General features: G+C 35.5%; 1 protein-coding gene across 1 annotated transcript in view; it reads right to left on the bottom strand.

Moving 5' to 3' along the window:
- LOC103126329 (doublecortin domain-containing protein 1) overlaps positions 1–20,321 on the bottom strand; it is a 295,249-nt gene that overhangs the window by 61,116 nt on the left and 213,812 nt on the right. Inside the window, exons 11-17 of the mRNA XM_060176649.1 lie at positions 18,943–19,042; positions 17,779–17,914; positions 15,607–15,766; positions 12,209–12,367; positions 10,280–10,480; positions 4,467–4,560; positions 1,301–1,471 (exon numbers count right to left, since the gene is read on the bottom strand). Of these exons, the coding sequence (XP_060032632.1) occupies positions 1,301–1,471; positions 4,467–4,560; positions 10,280–10,480; positions 12,209–12,367; positions 15,607–15,766; positions 17,779–17,914; positions 18,943–19,042 (1,021 nt within the window). The remainder of the gene's footprint in view (positions 1–1,300; positions 1,472–4,466; positions 4,561–10,279; positions 10,481–12,208; positions 12,368–15,606; positions 15,767–17,778; positions 17,915–18,942; positions 19,043–20,321) is intronic.

Raw genomic sequence — 20,321 nt, 5'->3', positions numbered from 1 at the left:
CCCATCTATTTGATCTGGGACCCATATTCAGCTTAGGAGCCTATGTAACCTCTGCATACCTGTAGGTCTGAGCTCGTATTCTGTGGTCATGAGTAGGAACGTTCCAAAATGCCCCCCAAAAATCCTTAGTGGAGACAAAAACATAAGATAATCTTGAACAATATATTTGTTAATTGATATGAGTTCAGACAAAGGAAAAAGGGGAGAAGGAGATGTCATTAAAGCCAGGTACATGTAAATGGCTGGTCCATTTGGAAGGCCATAAATTATTCAGTAGAACCAGGTAAAAGTGGGTAGAAGCGGCATTTTAGAAATGTCTATGAAGCAGCATAAGCAGGGTCTTGGAAGTATAAGTCAATATTAAATCAATTTTAATGTATATCTAAATAAAACAAAGATAATATCAGACTACAGGTAAAATAAATAAATAAAACATTCTTAAGAATACAGTTGAAAGAAAAAAGAAAGAAAGAAAAGAGAAAAAAAAAGAGGAAGGTCTTAAGATATCCTGTAGTGTATATTATGAGATTGCAATGTTTTGTAGGTCATCAATAATAACCAGGTAACTTGACCCACAAATATTTCAGATACTTGTCAGGCATGATTCACATCATTTCTTACAAATAAAAACTATAGAACCAATAACAGGGAGACAAGATGGTAGTTATGCAAAAAGACTTGCATGCCTGAGGCTTCAAAGTCCCATATTGAATCGCCTGCACCACCATAAGCCAGAGTTAAGCATTACTTTGGAAAAACAAAAAAAGAAAGAAAGAAAGAAAGAAAGAAAGAAAGAAAGAAAGAAAGAAAGAAAGAAAGAAAGAAGAGATAAAATAAAGGGGGGAGACAAAACAACTATTGGACCAAATTTGAATAATCATTTCCATTAGAAATTAAAATATATTCATGCTTAGTCTTATCCAATGTTTGGTAAAATGTTAAAGTCAGAATCTTTCACAATTTTATATGCCTTCCAGAGTGGAGTGCCATCTGGTATGGAGCCCACCTGTGGGAGAACAGTATGCGTGATTTTTCCTTCCTCATGTCTATTTCAGTAAATGATAATGGAGCAAAGGTGGTGTAGTGATAGAGCCATCAAAGCAATATACCAGAGAACAATAGCAACATTTCTTTATTCTCTCCTAGCCAGAATCATTGTGTCTACAGTGACTGCATTTACAAATTAATGTTCAAATTTATGCAAGCATAAAGTTTGCTAGCAGAAAGTATTTCTAGCCTTATTAAACTACCCAATTTTCCTCTATTTTTCTTTTATCCTTAGCAGAAAGGAGGTACTCACTGGTTGGTTAATATTTTCTTCTTTAACCACAGAAGATGTACAAATACCAGCATAATTTGCCGCTGTGATTTCCTTATCCAGTGCAGTGCTATAAAAGGCCATGAATGCTTTCATGTTTTCTATGAAATTCCACTTTTGATTGGAAGTTCCATTGTTATATGGTTTATATTTCTGGAAACAAAGGAGTGAAATATGGAATCAAATGAAACAATATGTGAATTGGCCACAGCAGTGAATTTTCAAGGGATAAATTCAGAATGTACAGATAATTATTCATAATTCTATAGTATAGTGTATCTATTATTGACATTTGATGATTATGTACACAATAATCTTATATTTAAAGAATACACTCTTTGATTTACTAAACAGGAATCACAAAACACGTAATTATTTCTTTAACAGCATATACTATTTAATCTTAGTGATATTTTTAATCTTTTTTATATTCATTTATTTATTTTCCCTTTTGTTGCCCTTGTTTTTTATTGTTGTTTTGGTTACTATTGTTGTTGCTATTGATGTCGTCAATGTTGTTAGATAAGACAGAGAGAAATGGAGAGAGGAGAGGAAGACAGAGATGGGGAGAGAAAGACACCTGCAGACCTGCTTCACTACTTGTGAAGTGACACCCCTGCAGGTGGGGAGCTGGGAGCCAGAACCCGGATCTTTATACCAGTCCTTGCACTTTGCACCACGTAGTGCTACCGCCCGACTCCTTTCTTAGTGATATTTTATTCTACTAATCCCCAATATAAAATTGTTTCTCAAATTTTCTGTATTACAGGCAAAAAAGCCATGAACAATCAATACAGAAATCATTCTAAAATTTCAAAGTTCTTTACAACAAACTATTTAAGTATAACTGACAGTAAAATATGATCATTTGAAGATAAATCATGTAAAAGTTACTGTAGTGGGGCCAGGTGGTGGTACACGCAATTATATACACTTGTCACCATGCCCAAGGACCCAGGATTCATGCCCTTAGTCCTCACCTGCAAGGGGTGTGCTTCACAAGCGTTAAAGCAGGTCTGCTAGCCTCTCTCTCTCTCTTTCTCTGTCTGTCTCTCTCTCTCTCCCTCCCTTCCTCCCTCTCTCTCTCTCTCTCTGTCTCTCACTCATCTATTTGCCCCCCCTTTCAATTTTTATCTGTCCTATCAAGCATAACAGAAAAAAAAAAGGGGGGGAGTGGGCGAGGTAAAGGAAAAATGGCTTCCAGGAGTATAGGATTCATTGTGCTGGCATGAAACCCCAATGATAACCCTAGTAGCAATAAAAAAGAAAAAAATTACCATAGCAACGTGCTTTCTAAAACAGTTGTTCTAGGGGCCGTGCAGTGAAGCACCTGGTTGAGCATGCTTGTTACAATGCACAAGGATCCAGGTTCAAGCCCCAGCCCCACCTGTAAGAGGAAAGCTTTGAAAGTGGTGAAACAGTGCTGCAGGTGTCTCTCTGTCTTTCCCCCTCTCTATCTCCCCATTCCCTGTTTCTGGCTGTCTATATCAAATAAATAAAGACAATTAAAGAAAAGATTAGAAAAGTTGTTCTAGGGTCATGGAGATATCTCAGTATTAGAGTACAGGACTTGCTTATCTGAAGCCCAAGGTTCAGTCTCCAACACCACCATGTATCAGAATGGTGCTCTGTGGTTCTCCCTCTCTCTTGAAATAAAGAAGTAAGTCTTAACAATAAAGGTTGTTCTAGTTCTACCAAAACACCACAATTTAATAAATGAAAAATATTATCACAATATTTTAATTTATATTTCATAGTATTAAAGACTTAAAAAAAAAAACCACAAGTACAGTAGGGGAGATAGGATAGTGGTTATACAAAAGACGTTCATGCCTGAAGCTCTGAAGTCCAAGGTTCAATTCTCCATATTACCATAAGCCAGAGCTGAGTAAAAATGAGAGATATAATAAAGGAAAATATAAAAAACAAATACAATTAGCTTTATATGTAATGGAATGAGTATATTTACTCTAATAATGAAACTTGGTTCAAGTACTCCAAAAGAGTAGTTTCAATTTAACAGTTTCTGTAGCCAGTAGATTAGCTCCAGCTAAACATATCATAACACCTCTAGGAACTTTATAATGAATAACACTTACTTTACCAAGAGAGACTGATATAGTAAAGAGGAAAATAAAAAGTCTTAAGTCTTGATTTATTAGGTCAGACAACAAAGCATCCCTTAGAGGTATGGCAAACCAAAGGTTATATTTCAAGGAACAGGATGGAGGTCTTGTAACATTAACCTAATATACCTCGTTTTTTGTTATTTTACATGAAATGTAATATTTTCTCACAAAATGATTACTTCCAGAAATAAAAATGAAACACCAGCAAAGAAAAAAAATTCTTAAGAAGGAATACAAATTACCTAGAGATCGAACTCATTTCTTTTAAAATGGAAACTTGAGGGGGAAAACCTTCTTACCTATAACCCTATGAAACTGATGAAGGCACTAAATTTGCATGAAGCTTCATCTCACTATGCTCTCTGCCAAAGAGGCACCTGACAGGAAAGAATGTGATGCTACATGCACTATGTCTTCTAGAATGTTTGGTCCAGATCGTTGTGGCCCAATTTTCAAGTCAGAACCCACAAAACAAATTATGTCACTTCTGTTAGAAATATAGAATAAAGAAAATGCCATGAAGACAATATCCCTTATTCAGCAGAAAGATTATAAATACGGTGGAAGATACAAAAATAAATTCACAGCAGAGAGGCTCCTAAATTTTCTCAGTCCTACCCAAGGACATACATTTTTGCCTAAGAAATTCCTCGGTCATAAATAGATGAATATAACAGACAAACAGAAAAGAAAGAACTCCCTCCATGGGACAACTTCTCAAGCCTCTGGTTAGATTTGATTTAAGGATCAAGTGCATATCTAGAATGCAGCAAGCTCACCATTACAGTCTGTTGGATTCAACTCAATTAGGATTACATGAATATAACCAATTTGAAATGTAGGCAGGCTAGTATAAAAATTTTGACAATGGTATTCAAGGTAAGGTTCTATGGCATCCTTTTTCTTTCTCTACCTCAAAGAAGCATGGGTTTTTAATTAAGTATATGTATTTAATTACTTAAATACATGATTATGATTATTCCAAAGCATGATTATGCTTTAGCCTATATACATCTTACCTGAACAATGACTGGATAGCCTTGGTCTTCCTTTGTAGCCTTGGTCATAGACACGGCTAGCACAAAATCTGGATTACTCATCAAGTGAAAGGTCCTTGAGAAAATAGGAGTATTCATATTACAAAGTAGCCTGAGCAGATTAAGCTCTCTCTTTCCCACTAATCTCTATGCTCCACACTAGCTCTGTGACAATGGAAGTAAAGCCACTGAGCTTCCCTCCCACACAGTAAGCACCTTCTTTGTCAAGTTTCCTCACTAGAAAGCACTGGGGGCAAAGGGTAGATAGTATAATGGTTATGCAAACAGACTCTCATGCCTGAGGCTCCAAAGTCCTAGGTTCAACCTAGGTTCAGTCCCCCACACTACCATAAAACAGAATTGAACAGTGTTCTGGAAAAGCCAACCAACAAACAAAAAGACAGAAAAAAAAAAAAAAAAAAGACAAGACAAGACAAGAAAAGAAAGCACAAGAAAAGAAAGGAAGAACATTGTGAACCTTCTCCCTGTATGTGGGGGCTAGGGCTTTGAACCTGTGTTCTCCTGTATGATAACATATGCACTCTACCAGATGAGCCACCACCTAGCACCTAGTTATTATTTTATCTGAGCTTAACTGATGTTAAGCACTCTTTGTTTAAATCATTCAGATTTAAACCCGACTGATGCACTCTATGTATCTGTTTAACTATTAGGAGAAGCAGTGAGGTAGCAGAGGACTCTACTTAAATGTAAGTAAGTAACCTGGAACAGCAGTGCCCGAATTTAAATACTAACTTCACCTCTGAGTAGCTGTTTAGTTTGTTTTAGCAAGTATGTACCTGAGACTAGGACCGTAGTACAGTGTTATAATCCACACTTTGCAGATTTAGACCACACATTCAACCCCTGGCACCAAAATAATAGATGAATGGTAATGGTGTATTTTTATAAGGTTCATGAGAATTAAATGAATTTAATTCAGAGAAAATTCATATTGTCTAGCATTTAGTATTACCTACTACTTCAATTTTTGTGATTTCTTAAAATATTTTTCCCTAAAATTTTTTTTTCTGAAGGAAATGTTTCTAAAAGTCTAAGGTATAAGGCTGGGAAGACAACATAATGATTATGCAAAAGACATTCAAGCCTAAGGCTTTACAGTCCCAGGTTCAAGCCCTACCACCACCATAGGCCAGAGCGGAGAAGTACTCTGGTATTTCTCTCTCTCTCTCTCTTCCTTTATCTCTCTCTCTCTTTCTCTCTCTCTCCCTTTTTTTCTCTCTCTCTCTGTGTATCTATCTCATTAAAATAAATAAAGCTTTTTAAATTTCAAAGTACATGCTAAATAGTTTTAAGTGATTTTACAGCAGATCTAGTATAAAGTCTCCTTACTGAAAAGGAAAAAAACATATGAAAATGGAGCAGATGGTATGCACCCAGTGAAGCACACAAATGCATAGGGACCTGTTTTAATCCTCTGGTCTCCACCTGAAGGGGGAAGCTTCACAAGTGGTGAAGCAATTTTGTAGGTGTTTCTCTCCCTCCCTCTTCCCTCAGGTTTTTTCTGTTTATATCAAAAAAAGCAAATACATCAAATAAACATAATGAAAATATTGAGTAAAAACCCACACATTATTTTCCCCTTCAAATCACTTAAAAGGAAAAATAGTCAAGATTCTTATCTCTATAGAACAAGGTCACCTCTTTACATCTGTCAACATGGTCACAATTATAGACCAGAAGTGGCATTCCTGATGTGGAAAATATAACTTGTTCAGCATATAAGTTTCAATGATAGGAGAGTGGAGGGAAGGAGAGAAAGTGAGATGTTTTTAAAAAGTAATACATTTTTAATTTTCCTTTCAAGGCTTAAAAAAATCCCAGATACCATGACTGGGGAAATGTCTCAGCTAGCAAAGTGTCACACTTTCATGCTTCTGATTTATATGTTCCAGAGTGGTGCTCTGGCTTGTCTCTCCTCTCTGCCTTATGTAAAAACTTACTTTCAGGGAGTCAGGCGTAGCCTAGTGGGTTAAGCACACCTGGTGCAAAGCGCAAGGACGGGCGCTAGGATCCCAGTTCCAGCCCCTGGCTCCCCACATGTAGGGGGGTCGCTTCACGGGCGGTGAAGCAGGTCTTCCAGTGTCTTTCTCTCCACCTCTCTGTCTTCCCCTGCTTTCTCCATTTCTCTCTGTCTTATCCAACAATGACGACATCAATAACTACAACAATAAAACAAGGAAAACAAAAGTGAATAAATAAATATTTTTTTAAAACTTTCATAATAAATAAATTTTCATAATAGATAAAAATTTCATATATCTAATTGAAAATTCTAAATAAAGGGTGGGTGGGGAAAATACAGATCCAAGAAGGATGACAGAGGACCTAGTGGGAGTTTTATTGTTATATGGAAAACTGGGAAATGTTATGCATGTATAAACTATTGTATTTATTGTCGAATATAAAAAATTAATTCCCCAATAAAGAAATTTTAAAAATAAATAAATAAAATAAAGAAAATTCTAAATATGAAACAACATATATACTAATTGTAGCATATTTATACAGTACTGGCAAATACAGTAAAAATATAACAGAATTTTAACATTACCTATGACCCTACAAAGTAGTCGCTATTAATCTCACAATGTATTTATTCCTTCCATTGCTAGTTAATGAAGTGTCATTTAAAAGCTAAAATGGAGGACAAATATGGGATAATCCCACTTATAGACAGAAGTTGAAAAATAAATAAAGGCAGAAGGGAAAACACAAAGCAGATCTGGGACTGGAGTTGGTGTATTGCACCAAAGTAAAAGATTCAGATGAGGGGGAGGGTTCAGATTCGGGAACATGATGGCAGTGGAGGACCTAGTGGGGGTTGAATTGCTATGTGGAAAACTGAGAAATGTTATTCGTGCACTAAAGATTCCTCCTTCATGGTAGGACACAAGGTTTTCCAGGGTCACTACTTCATTAAAACAAATAGTTTTCAACATCAAGTTACATGAAAAAGAATAAAACAAAATGACAAAGGGGAATATATAGAAAAATATCAAAATTATTTCACTATGCAGACATAATTTTACCATGTGACATCAATTCCCCTGAATGGTGGCAGCACCAAGTAACCCAGACTTCTGCATAATCTCTCCTGTTCAGGTGTTTCTGTTTCTGGGATTCCCCTAAAGGATATTCCCAGAAGCAAATCTTGTCCCACTACCCTTCCCTGGCTCCACCTCTTCTCTCCAGACTCTCATGTTTCTGACCAACAATCAATACCACTGTCTCCCATCAACTGACATTTTCTCCTGTGACTTGACACAGGAAGGTGATAAAGCTGCCTTGACCTACAAAGTCGGAGAAGATTGGAAGAGGCTACACTTCTCTTTTGTAGTTCAACTTTCCAAAGGAGTGCTGGTGGTGACCCACCATTTAAGTTTTAGGCAACTTCTCTTCTACTTATTATTTAAGCGTTTCCTCTCTCCTCTTGCTTTTACCAGAACATTTAGAATGAAAAATAAAATCAGTGTCACGCAGTAAGTATGATGCAGATCTAGCCCACTCATTCAGGGGCTAGGGGATTCCTGAGTCAAACTCAACATGCTTAACTTTCTCCTATCCTTGGGTCACTTCTATCATACCAGATGTTTCCATCCAGTCCCCAGCTATGTTTAAATTTGAACTTAGTCTACCAATTGAGGAAGATGGGTCTGGCAATGAGTGCAGCCTAGCATGTTCCTAGCTATGACCACAGAATAGGAGCTCAAATCTACAGGGATGCAGAGTTACACTGTCTCCTGCATTGAATATGGGCCCCAGATCAAATCAATGGGGTTTTTCAGTTAACCATATTTATATACTTTTCTCTGAGCCAGTTTTCTACTCTTATTTCCAACTCTGACACCAGACAATATCTTTGGCCTCTCTGCATGTTAGTTGTCAGACTCAGGCAAAAATTAGTAAAATCATGGGACCCCTGGAATATACCTAAAATAGACCTACTAGCTTTTTCTAAAATAGAGACCTCAAATCTCATCTTCTATACTTTGGCCTTTAGGTTCCTGATTATTAAACAATTTGTTCTGCTTTATATCTTAATTCTTTTTCAACCACCAAGTTGCAGATGCTACTATGATGCCAACCTGACTTCACTGGGCAGATGACCTCACCAATGTATCCTGGAACTCTAACTCCCCAGAGCCCTGCCCCCCCAGGGAAAGATAGGGACAGGCTGGGAGTATGGATCGACCTGCCAATGCCCACCTTCCACCTCCTGCAACCAATAATGATCCTGGGTCTACGTTCCCAGAGGGTTAAAGAATAGGAAAGCTATCAAGGGAGGGGACTGGATACAGAATTCTGCTGGTGGGAATTGTGTGGAATTGTGCTCCTCTTATCCTATGACCTTGTCGATATTTTTTATTTTATGAATAAATTTTTAAAAAATTAAAAATTCTAGCTTAAGCTCAAGCAGAACCTTTATAAAAATAGTTCAAAGTTTTGTCATCATTCTCTATCAGAGAGAGAGAGAGAAAGAGAAAGAAAATTAAACAAAAGTCACATTTATTTTCCAGGAAAAAAAATGTATTGCACAAACACATTTTAGATGGTATTTCTAGAGGTTGAAGAGGTCCCTGGAGTTCCACTATATAACACAAGCAGTAGAACTTGAAACAAGCTAATCTAAAAAGTAAGTTATTTTCCTTCTTGTTAAAGAAATGTTGAAACGCGCACACACACACACACACACACAAAAAAAAAAAAAAACCCAGAAAATGTTAGGGAACTTCTGTAATTCTTATTTCATCTACTGTTCAAATTTACTGTTGTTGTTGTTGTTGTTCTTGTTTGCTTTTACTGGAATATTTTAAAGCAAATAAAAAGGTCTTTCCTTTATCTATAAAAATGTACTGAAAATATCAGGATTTCTTTTTAAACATGACCATTAAATCATCATGATACCCAATAAAATTAAGAACACTTTCTTAATGTCATCCAGTACCAAGACTATTTTAAACATCCCAGGATTTTCTCAGAAATAATGTTTTCACAGTGGTTGCCTTGATTTTGAATCTGAACAAGGGCCAGACATTGAATCAGGTTGATTTATTTGTTTAGGTAAGAACTCATTTTTGCTGTGTAAGTGGAAGCCTTATCAGTGGTTATTTGACAGACGTAGGGGAGAGAGAGAGGGAAGGTGTTCATGTGGTGAGGGAAAGATGACTGAGTTAATGAAAAGTAGTGCAAATAGTTTTACTTCAGGGCTTTTAAATTTTCTTTTTATTTATTGTTATTGGGTGATTAATGGTTTCCAGTAAATACAGTTGTTGGTACATATGTAAAATGTATGAGTTTTCTGCAAAATACTCTTACACCGCCAGCCTATGTTCAAAAAAGAGATCCATATATTGGATCATATATATGAAAAATATTCTAAGCTATTTATTGTTTTAAATAATTTAACTGATACTTGGGGACTTTCAAAGACTTCTTACTTGATGTCTTTCAATTGAAAATGTAAGACTAGATAAGAGTCCATTTTTCTCTTGACCTCAATGACCAGTTAAGACTATGAACTCAAGAGGTCAGTTTGCATGTTTCTTATATGAATTTATCATAATGAAGTTATTTATTACTAGGCTTAAAGATCTTAGTCATATTTTTACAAGAGTAAGACTAGCTGGCATTTTAATTTTATTTGTATTTTCTTTCTTTTCCTCAAATGAAGTAAAAAAAAATGGAGGGCTAAGTTAAACAGAACATCTAAAGTCCTCTGTTCTATGATAATTATGATGAGTGTCTTGTGATCTCTAATAAAATGGGTTTACCTGCTGCTTTCCTTGTGCATCCAGTGTTGATATTTATCATCAGATTTTTTCTCCACCAATATCACTTCCATGCCTGAACGCAGATTGGGACCTTGTACTCCCAAGACTAGTTGAGGAGCAGAATGGCTTATAATTTGTCCATCTCTGTATACAAATTGCTGATGGCAAAGCTTCTGCAGTTTATCCTGCTTTGGCAAATGACTGAAGTAAAGAAAATCCCATTAGTAGAACTCAAAATGTTAGAGAATATATACATATGTATACATTTATACATACACACACACATATATTTTTGCCTCAGGGGCTCGGTGCCTTCACTACAAAACTACTGTTTCTGGTGGCCATTTTTTCTGTTTTGTTGCCATTACTGATGGATAAGAGAGATAAATCAAGAGAGGAGAGAAAGACAGATAGAAGGAGAGAAAGATATACACCTATAGACCTGCTTCACCACTTGTGATGCAATCCCCCTGCAGGTGGAGACCTGGGGCTTGAACCAGGATCCTTGAGGCACTCCTTGAGCTTCGTGCCATGTGTGCTTAACATGGGCTGCCTCCTTAACCTGCGCTACCTCTGAGCTTCCGGAGATTATAAATTCTATTTGCTAGAAACCTTCCATGAACAAATTTCACTTATGAGACATTATGAGACATTATCTTCAAAAGAATAGAAATACTATTTGCTGGCAACCTGATGAGGAGAGAGAGAGAGAGTTTTAATTATATTTTGCAGTAGAAAGAAAAGAAATTTAATGAAAGAGGAAATTTAAAGACAAAAAAAAAGAAACTCGAAATATAAGAGAGATTCAATAAAAGAAGTATAAGAAAGAACATGTGAAGTTAAGACAGAAAAAAAGACTGTTTAAATCATAATTGTGTCTGTCCTGTATCTGAAGTATCCATGACAAAAAGAACACCATTCTCCATGCTATTTTAACCATCCCTAACAACTCATAGAATATTTTCAAAAGTCATATAATACACTACTCAGTTAATGTACAGAAATCCTTTAAGGATCTTAAGGCATTAAACACACTTAAAATCACAATGCATTGACAATTATATTAATTTACCAACATCGACTAAGCCCTGACTATATGCACAGATTGATGCTAAATATCAAGGAGTAAAAGCCACTTAGTTCATATAGACAGATATAATGTTAAGCAAATGATGTCTAAAAATTATGAAGTAATATAAAGTACATAGACTCCTATCAGTACATTGGACATTGGTCAAAACAAGCAAGCAAATAAAACTACCAAAACAGAAAGTAGTTCCATTCTTAAATATCAGAGCAACTTACATGCTTATGTATAAATTCATTCACATACATGTCAACAAATGTATAGGCAAAGATAAATGAGTGCATTGTTCTAGTAGAAAAGACATACAGGGAAGTCGGGAGGTAGTGTATCAGGTTAAGCACACGTGGCAGAAAGTGCAAGGACCAGCATAAGGATTCTGGTGTGAGCCCCTGGCTCCCCACCTGTAAGGGAGTTGCTTCACAGGCAGTGAATCAGGTCTGTGGGTGTCTATCTTTCTCTCCCCTTCTCTGTCTCCCCTCCTCTCTCCATTTCTCTCTGTCCTATCCAACAACATCAATAAAACAAGGGCAACAAAAAGGAATAAATAAATATTAAAAAGAAAGAAAAAATATTTTTAAAATACATTCAAATAAGTGAATAAGAAATTATAGGACATAGCACAAAATAAGATGAAGGGAAAAGGACATTGCCACCAATAACTGCAAATATTTTAGTCAAAAAATATTTAGACAAAGAATATAGATGTTGACACAAGCAGTGCCAATAGTAATAAGAATAGTTTTTCCTGATTTAAATGAGAACATTTAAACAGGTAGAACATTTAAATGAGAACATTTAAATCAGGTAGAAATCTCTAACAAGGATCCCTGGAAGGCTTTTACCTGTAATCCTTCTGTGACTGCTTATTTTCAAAGAACTTGTCTTTCATGTTCTCTGGAAGTGTGTCATCCACATCAAAGTCATAAGGAATTTCCTGCCAGGCATACCTGAGAAGCGTGTGACAAGCCTTCATTCTCAGATGGGCTCTTGCATGTGAATCTCTATCAAGGTTCAGAAGCAAATACAGGTCTAAGAATTCTGATTTATACATACAGATTTTCCTCTGAAGTTTAAGTTGATTATATCCTCAAGGGTATCAATGTGTCTATAAGTCTTTTTTTTTTCATAATAATTCTTAACATTGCAAGTCCACATCCTACTACATAATCTAATTCCTTTAATATAAGGCTATGAGCAAAATTCTTCAGTCATATAATATCACCTTTGCTATATATACTCAGAAAAATAGGGTCATGCATTGTATTGAAACTGTTCCGCCGTTTAAGAAATTTATAAAGGACATACAGTGAACTTCCTTCTGTCTACTTCATACAGGGGTCATAATTTTGCCTGGAAAAATACAGTCTAGATTCCTGGTTTTCTTCAAGTTTACTCATCAGACAACATTAAGATATCTTAATTACCTTAGCTTTACTTCTTAATGCACTAATATAGAGAAATTCAAATAACATGTGCACATATGTTCCAGCTATTGATAGAGAATAATATACTATAGAACTTAAGTAGTCACAGTTTGAATAAGTGAGACAATCTTGTAGTTTCTTTTGTTCTTTTTTATCTTAAAGGACTTTAATCTGTTGTCAAAAATTTTGGGAATGTTTTCATTATATGAATATAAGTATTGATACAATTACAAAAAGTTGTATAGATGAGATAGGTTTGTTTAAATAAGTTCATGTATGCCTCATAGCTTACAGAGTTGAAATAAAATGCTTGGAGATATTTCATTATATAAGTCTAATGAATTTTTATACTTATCTACAGACAAAGATGAGAATAATCTCTTAGTCACCATTCAAATGTGTGTGTGCCGAGTTCTGGACCACTGTTTTGGACAATGTGCCCTTGGTAGGATTTTAACACAACAGGAGATGGCTAGCTAAAGGAAAGGTAAATATATGGGTAAAGTAGCAAGCATCTTTCAGTATTCTATTATGTGTATGTGTAAATAAATTTCCCTGGGGAAGGATATGATCTCTAAGGTGCTTGTGCTAACTTGATGGAACTACAATATCAAAATACCAAAACATTCAGGGACAATATCTGTGCTAGCAGAGAAGACTGTACACTTTTCAAATGGCAAAAGAATTACATAAATGTGAAACTGGACGGTAACAACTGACTTTCAGAACTTTCAGAAGTCCAAGTGGCTTTTTAAGAAAGAAAAAAAACACTCAGTAGCAGTTAAAAAATAGCAAGAGTGCCACCTTGTGTTGAAAGTAAAGTTAGCAGTGATCCCACCCCAAATACAAATGTTTTACTTTTTAACTTAGAAACTACCTTTTTGTTATTGGGCTTCTAGGAAAATGATATATCACCAATTTTAAAATAACCATTTGAAAATCCACTTTATTTTCCCCCTCTTGCTTTTAATTCATTTATTTTTTCCCATCCATTTATTTGTATTGGTAATCATTCATTAGTCACTCATTAAGTTACAAAGTTCTAAGGTTTGGAGACAAATGACAAACAATTGATGATATTAAACTATACTAAAAATTTAGCAGTAATCAAGTCAGTTAGGTATTGGAATAGAAACAGAGACAAGCAAAGCATTGGACAAATTTGAGAGCCCAGCAATTAGTGCACATATATGTGGACTATCAATTAACTACAAAGTACCAAAAACATGCAATAGAGAAAGTTTCTTCAAAAAATGGTGTTAGGGAAACTTGTAAAAGAACAAAACTAAATTATTACCTAACCTTCATTTCAAAATTAATTTAAAATGAATTAAAGAGTTGGAGACAAGATTTGCAACTGTAAAATATATAGACTAAAGCAGGTAATAAGCATCTTGATGTCATCTTAGAGATATCTTTGAGTATTTGATGCTAAGGGGTAGAGAAACTAAAGAAAAATAAACAAATGGGACTATTTAAAATTAAAAATCCTTTGTGCAGATAAATGGCTGTCAAAATAAAAAGGCAACCTATAGCTTGAGAGAAATATTTGCAAGTCCTACATATGACAAACATTATGTTATTTAAACTAGATAAAACTAAAAACCCACTTGAAAAATGGGTAGAACACTTGCAGGTAAGTGGATTAAAAAGATAGGATATGTATATACAATGAAATACTTTTTTAAGGTGAAATCATACATTTTGCAAACAATTGGTTAGATTTTGGAGGTATTATACTAACTAATTAAATAAGAGTCAGACCAAGACATATTATTTTACTCATATACTGAATAAAAACAGAGAAAATGAACAAACAAAATACTAACAAAAATAATTTTGTTGCTATAGATTAAAGTTAACAGAAATAGGTAAATAAAAGAGTCCACTGTATGCCGGTGGGTGGAAGCTAGGCATTTGGTGGTGGTCATAATAGAGTTTATACAAATGTGGAAATTACAAAATTGTATAGCTGGAACTCACACAATGTCATAAGCCTATGTTGCCTCCTTAAAAAAAAAGAGGAAAAATTATTACACCTCAGGTGGAGAGAAAAGAACATATGTCTTAGAGGCCTGCAATGGCGCATGCATGTAGAATGCTACATTCACACAATAGTTTGTTGTTCTTTTAGTGCTTAGAGTTCACAGGGAAAAAAAGAAGTTTTGCATGAACACAAGTACTAACAGTGAACACAAGCATGGGAATATAATAAAGAGTCAAGTATAGACTTTGACCAGAAGGGCTTGAGATTCCAAACCAAAAAAAAAAAAAAGTTTGCAATACAGAACCATTGGAAATGGTTTTATTATTTTAAGTAATAATAAAATTATTAAATAATAATAGAATTATAAATTTTAAAATTGTATTTTTCAAAGGTAATTGTAGCTGAAAATTCAAGTTGAAAGAAGGAGAGACCAAAGAAAAAGTAGTTTGCAGGATGAGGATCACATGTGTATGTTAATAGCATCCAACTTGAAATTACAATGAAAAAGAAGCTTAATTGTTCCTGAAGTCCACATTTATGGAACAAACATGATTAATTCTTCAAATTAATGTCTCCAGTTGTAACATTTCCCTTTAAAAAAACAGTAACATTACAACAAGATTACCCAGAATAAATCATTTGTGATGACTGAACATTGAAGCTGCAGCTCTATCCTTTTGCCAGGAAACTAATTAAATACTAGCTCTTCGAAACAACATCAGTTTCAAAGCTTGGCATGGGTTCCCTGCATGGGCTCAGTACTGTTACAGTTAATGAACTGAGTTCAAATAGCAACCAGGTAGCTTTCCTGACCACACTGATTACTTACAGAGGTTCACTGGATGCATTTTTCATAGTTAAAGCATGTTTTTGCATTTGATTTTCCTCTTGTTTTATAATTTGCTTCTCTTTTCCAAAAACTGCTACAGGTTTATGCACAGCAAGCTTGGCTCCAGATACAATGTCACTTTGGACTTGTAACACAAGCACTAAACAGAAATGCAGAAATAGCAAGAACAGTTTAGCTCTGTTTGCAGAGCACCAGGAATTTGAAAACACATAGCAAAATAAAAAATGCAGAAAATTTCCAGCTATGAAGTATAAGAGAACAAATTCTAAGATTGACATTCTAATTAAACTTCACTTTATTTTTAAAGACCATCTTCTTTACTTTTTACAATATTTTAATTTAATCAATAGTAAATTTTTAAAAGAAAATTTAAAAAAGAAAAACTTTCAATTGAGAAGGGGGATAGATAGAAAGAGACAGAGAGACACCAGCAGCACTACTTCACCATTTGTGAAGCTTTCCTCATGGGGTTTGGACTTGAGTTCTTGCCCACGGTAACATGTGCACGTATCCAGGTGACCAACACCCAGCCCCTAGACTATTTTCTTCTATTTTAATATTTATTATCGTTATTTATTGGATAGAGGCAGCCAGAAATTGAGAGGGTAGGGGGATAAAGAGAAGGAGAGAGAGAGAGAGAGAGAGAGACATCTGCAGCACTTCTTCACCGCTTGTAAAGCCTTCTTCCCCTTGCAGGTGGGGACTGGGAGGTCAAGCCTAGGTCCTTGCACATTGTAACATGTGCGCTCAAACAAGATGCATCACCACCAGGCCCCCTAGACTATTTTCTTAAAACAGTTAAAAGTATTCAAACTCAGACTTTCCCAAAACAAGTCAGTGGATATGTATCTAGTGATTCAAAATGGGCTGTTCAGTTAAGTGTTTCTAAATCATCCTCTGGGCTCCCAAATTCCCCCCAAGCAAAAGTTCCTCATGTCTTGAAAGACACATTTAAAGCTTACTGGACAATGTTAGAAATACATAATATGCTAATGTGCCAAATTATATTGACTTTTTCTTTTCAATTTGCTTCTTCCAGTATAGGATCTACATCTACTCCCACTACCTCATAAGAGGAAGAATACGACGAGATGAACAATGCAGAAACACAAAGGGGATTCTGTTGACAATAAAGCTCAACATATCGCCTAAGAGTTGCCATCTAGGTGTGAAGGGGTTCTGTTAAGAAGGATCACAGAAAAGGCCAATGGACTTTGGAAGTTGGACTTCCGAGGGCCAAAGAGGGCAGAAGGGAGGCTGAGGCAAGTATGAATGAAGTATCAGCAGCTTAAAGCCTTGTCTAAGACTACATAATGGAATCTGACAACACAACCATGAATGTCAGCATCAGGTTCTAGAAAGCAAAAGCTTTCTAGAATCCAAGGACTTTTCCTCACAGGATGGTACAAGAGGCTTCCAATTTGTTGATGAGAAAATAAATAATTTCTCTTTATTGGCTTAAAGTGTTGTATTAATTAAAATACATAGGGAGCTGGGCAGTAGCACAGTGGGTTAAGCACATGTGGCACAAAGCGTAAGGACTGTCTTAAGAATTCCAGTTCGAGCCCTCAGCTCCCCACCTGCAGGGGAGTTGCTTCACAAGCAGTGAAGCAGGTCTGCAGGTGTCTATCTTTCTTCCCCCCTCTCTGTCTTCCCCTCCTCTCTCCATTTCTCTCTGTCCTATCCAACAATGGAGACATCAATAACAACTACAACAATAAAACAACAAGCATAACAAAAATGGAATAAATAAATGAATAAATATTAAAAATTTAAAATACATAAATCTATCCAAAGAGTTAACTAACAAAATAAAAGGAGAAGTATAACCTGCTTAAACAACCCTGGATTCCTTATAATCTGTATTTATTTATTTATTGGCTAGATAAAGCCAAAAATCAAGAGGTAAGGGGTTGACAGGTAGGAAGAGAGACAGAGAGATACCTGCAGCACTGCTTCAACACCTACAAGGCTTTCCCCCTGCAGGTGGGGACCAGGGTATCAAACCTGGGTCCTTGTGCATTGTAATTTGTGCGCTCAACCAGATGTGCCACCACCTGGTCCCCCAATATTGAATTGTTAAAAAAAGGCAATTTCATCAAACATTTTATTTGGACTATCTGTATTAAGGGGAGAAATCCTCATACTTACCATCTATATTGTGTATTCTACAGAAGGACTGAATTTTAGATATATCTGATGCTAGGTTGTTGAGAAAGATTTTCTTTTTTTGCTGAGCAATGGACAGATCAGGATTGATCCACTGTTCTCCACATGAAACATATACCTATCAAAGGAATAAATTTCTGATACCATATATAATTATTCCCAGCAGTTTATAATGGCAAAAACTAGAAGCAACCAAAGCATCCTACAATAGGTGACTGGTCAAAACAAGCTGTCATATCATGGAACAGTAGTGATTAAAAAGACACAAACTTGATAAATGCAACAATTTTAATGGATATCAAGGACTTTGTCCTGAGAAAAATTACTTTGCCACTTTCTATGAATATAGAAGGAAGTAAGAAGAAATGTGTTGCTATACCTTGTCCATTCATTTATATACTGTACATGACTGCTTTTATGTAATGAAGGCAGTATTAAAAGTTTCAAAGAGATCTCATAGCTTCTAAATATGTACTATTTGCCCCTTTACAGAAAAGTTTGCCAACCACTGGTATAAAAGGAAAATAACTGGTAAAAAGGAAAAGACCTTTAACTTCAGAATTGGTGTTTAAATTTCTAATGGGAAGAAAGTTCAAAGTAGGATGTAATGGAGGTTTCCTCAACGGGTTCTGGGACTGAGATGTATTTATAAACGAAAAAGGAGAAGTTTTCATGATAGAAGCTTATATCACAAAGACAATACGAAGTAATCCACTTGACTGTGAGCACATGCATTAACTATGTGAGTTGATCAAAGAATGGCACACATATTCTTACACATTATCTCTTGGGGCAACATACTCATTCTTGGTGAGAGCAAATGCAATATAAGAAACAAACAATTGTATTAAATGTTTAGGTGAAAAGGAACTTTCATGGCTCCCCTTTGAGGCAAAAGGGCTGAAATTCAGTAGAGGGGAATAGAACCTGGTAAAGGTGAAGGAAATCTATTCCTATAACTAAAACCTCCTGCAGATTCATCCTCCTTTCCCTCCATTCCATTGTTCATGTCAAAATATTACTATGGATATTTTAGCCACTAAGACTATATATGATATTTTATCTTTTTCAATATGCTTCTAAGTGTTTTAAAATATCCTGAAATAAACACTAATTTCTTTAAAGTAAAAAAGTATTCTTTTTTACCAGTTGATCTTTTTGTAGGAATTTAAGAGCAAAGATTTCCTTCCCCTTGTCATTAAACAATCTCCGAGCTGCAGTAGGTAAACTTAAAACTTCAGTGCACCTGTAATAGGAAACAACAATTGGCTCTGCATATAGAAGACTTCCAGCAGAGAAAAGAAAAAATAAGTCAGTGGACTAGATCATTAATGACAGCTTCTGCTGCAGAACTGGGACAATTTCAGAGTTCGCCTTAGGAGCCCAAGATCCTTTGTGTTTAACCCTTTACTCTCCAAATTGTGACACCTAAGCAAACTTCTAAACCTATTTTTTCTTTCCATTGTTGTTATGAAGACTATGGAAAAGTATTTGTTGGGATCCAGGTGGTGGCACACCTGGTTGAGTGCACACATTACAGTGCACAAGGATCCAGGTTCAAGCCCCTGGTCCCCACCTGCAAGGGGAAAGCTTCACAGGTGGTGAAGCAGGGCTTCAGGTGTCTCTCTGGCCCTCTCCCTATTTTTCCCTTCTCAATTTCTGTCTCTATCCAATAATCAATCAATAAATAAAATATCTTTTAAAAAAGAAAAGTATTTGTTCTAAATGCTAGGAATAATAGGTAGACATATCATTGTTGCTTTTTCCTCAGTATGTCCTATTCTTTCCTATTTGTGTGTTTTTACACACACACACACACACACACACACACACACACACACACACCACAAACACACAAGAGAGAGAGAGAGAGAGAGAAAGAGAGAGAGAGAGCTTTATATCTACATTTTAAAATTGGCTTGCTATGGTATTAAATCTTCCTCTGGCTTTAGGATAAAATTGCTAATAACAGCAGCAACAACAAAAGAACTTCAGAACTGTCTGGAGCGAATTACTAAATAACTGATGATTCTTAAATCCTATATTATTGCTTTCTCATATTCAGATAGATTTTGAAAAAATGTTTATAGCAGGCGCTCTACCTTCGAAGGGCTATCAAATTCTAAGGGGATAATTCTTATTTTGGTAAGAAAATATTGTTCAAAAGAAAAACTAAACATATTTCACAAATTTGATCTAGGTTAGTGACATTTTAAAGATGCTTTGAAGTATGTAATATATACATACTCTCCTTTCAATTCTAACAAAAGTGCTGTTAAATTATGAAAGAAAGGTCAATAGGAATAATGTACATTTGTAGTGGTAGTTCAGAAGTTAGCACAAGCTGTCAGACTCCAAGATTTGGGGAAAATATAATTAAAAATCACTGACATCATGGACTTACATAACATTTTTTTCACAGATTAAAAACACCTGATTTATATTAATAACTGTTTTCTTATGTAGACACATGTCTTTTGTATCACACATACATACATACATAACCATTTTGTGTCATACATAAC

This window comes from Erinaceus europaeus, chromosome 17 (assembly GCF_950295315.1).
Source record: "Erinaceus europaeus chromosome 17, mEriEur2.1, whole genome shotgun sequence".
Lineage (NCBI taxonomy): Eukaryota > Metazoa > Chordata > Mammalia > Eulipotyphla > Erinaceidae > Erinaceus > Erinaceus europaeus.
Note: the sequence above shows the minus strand (reverse complement) of the source record. Positions and strands in the feature narration are given on the sequence as shown.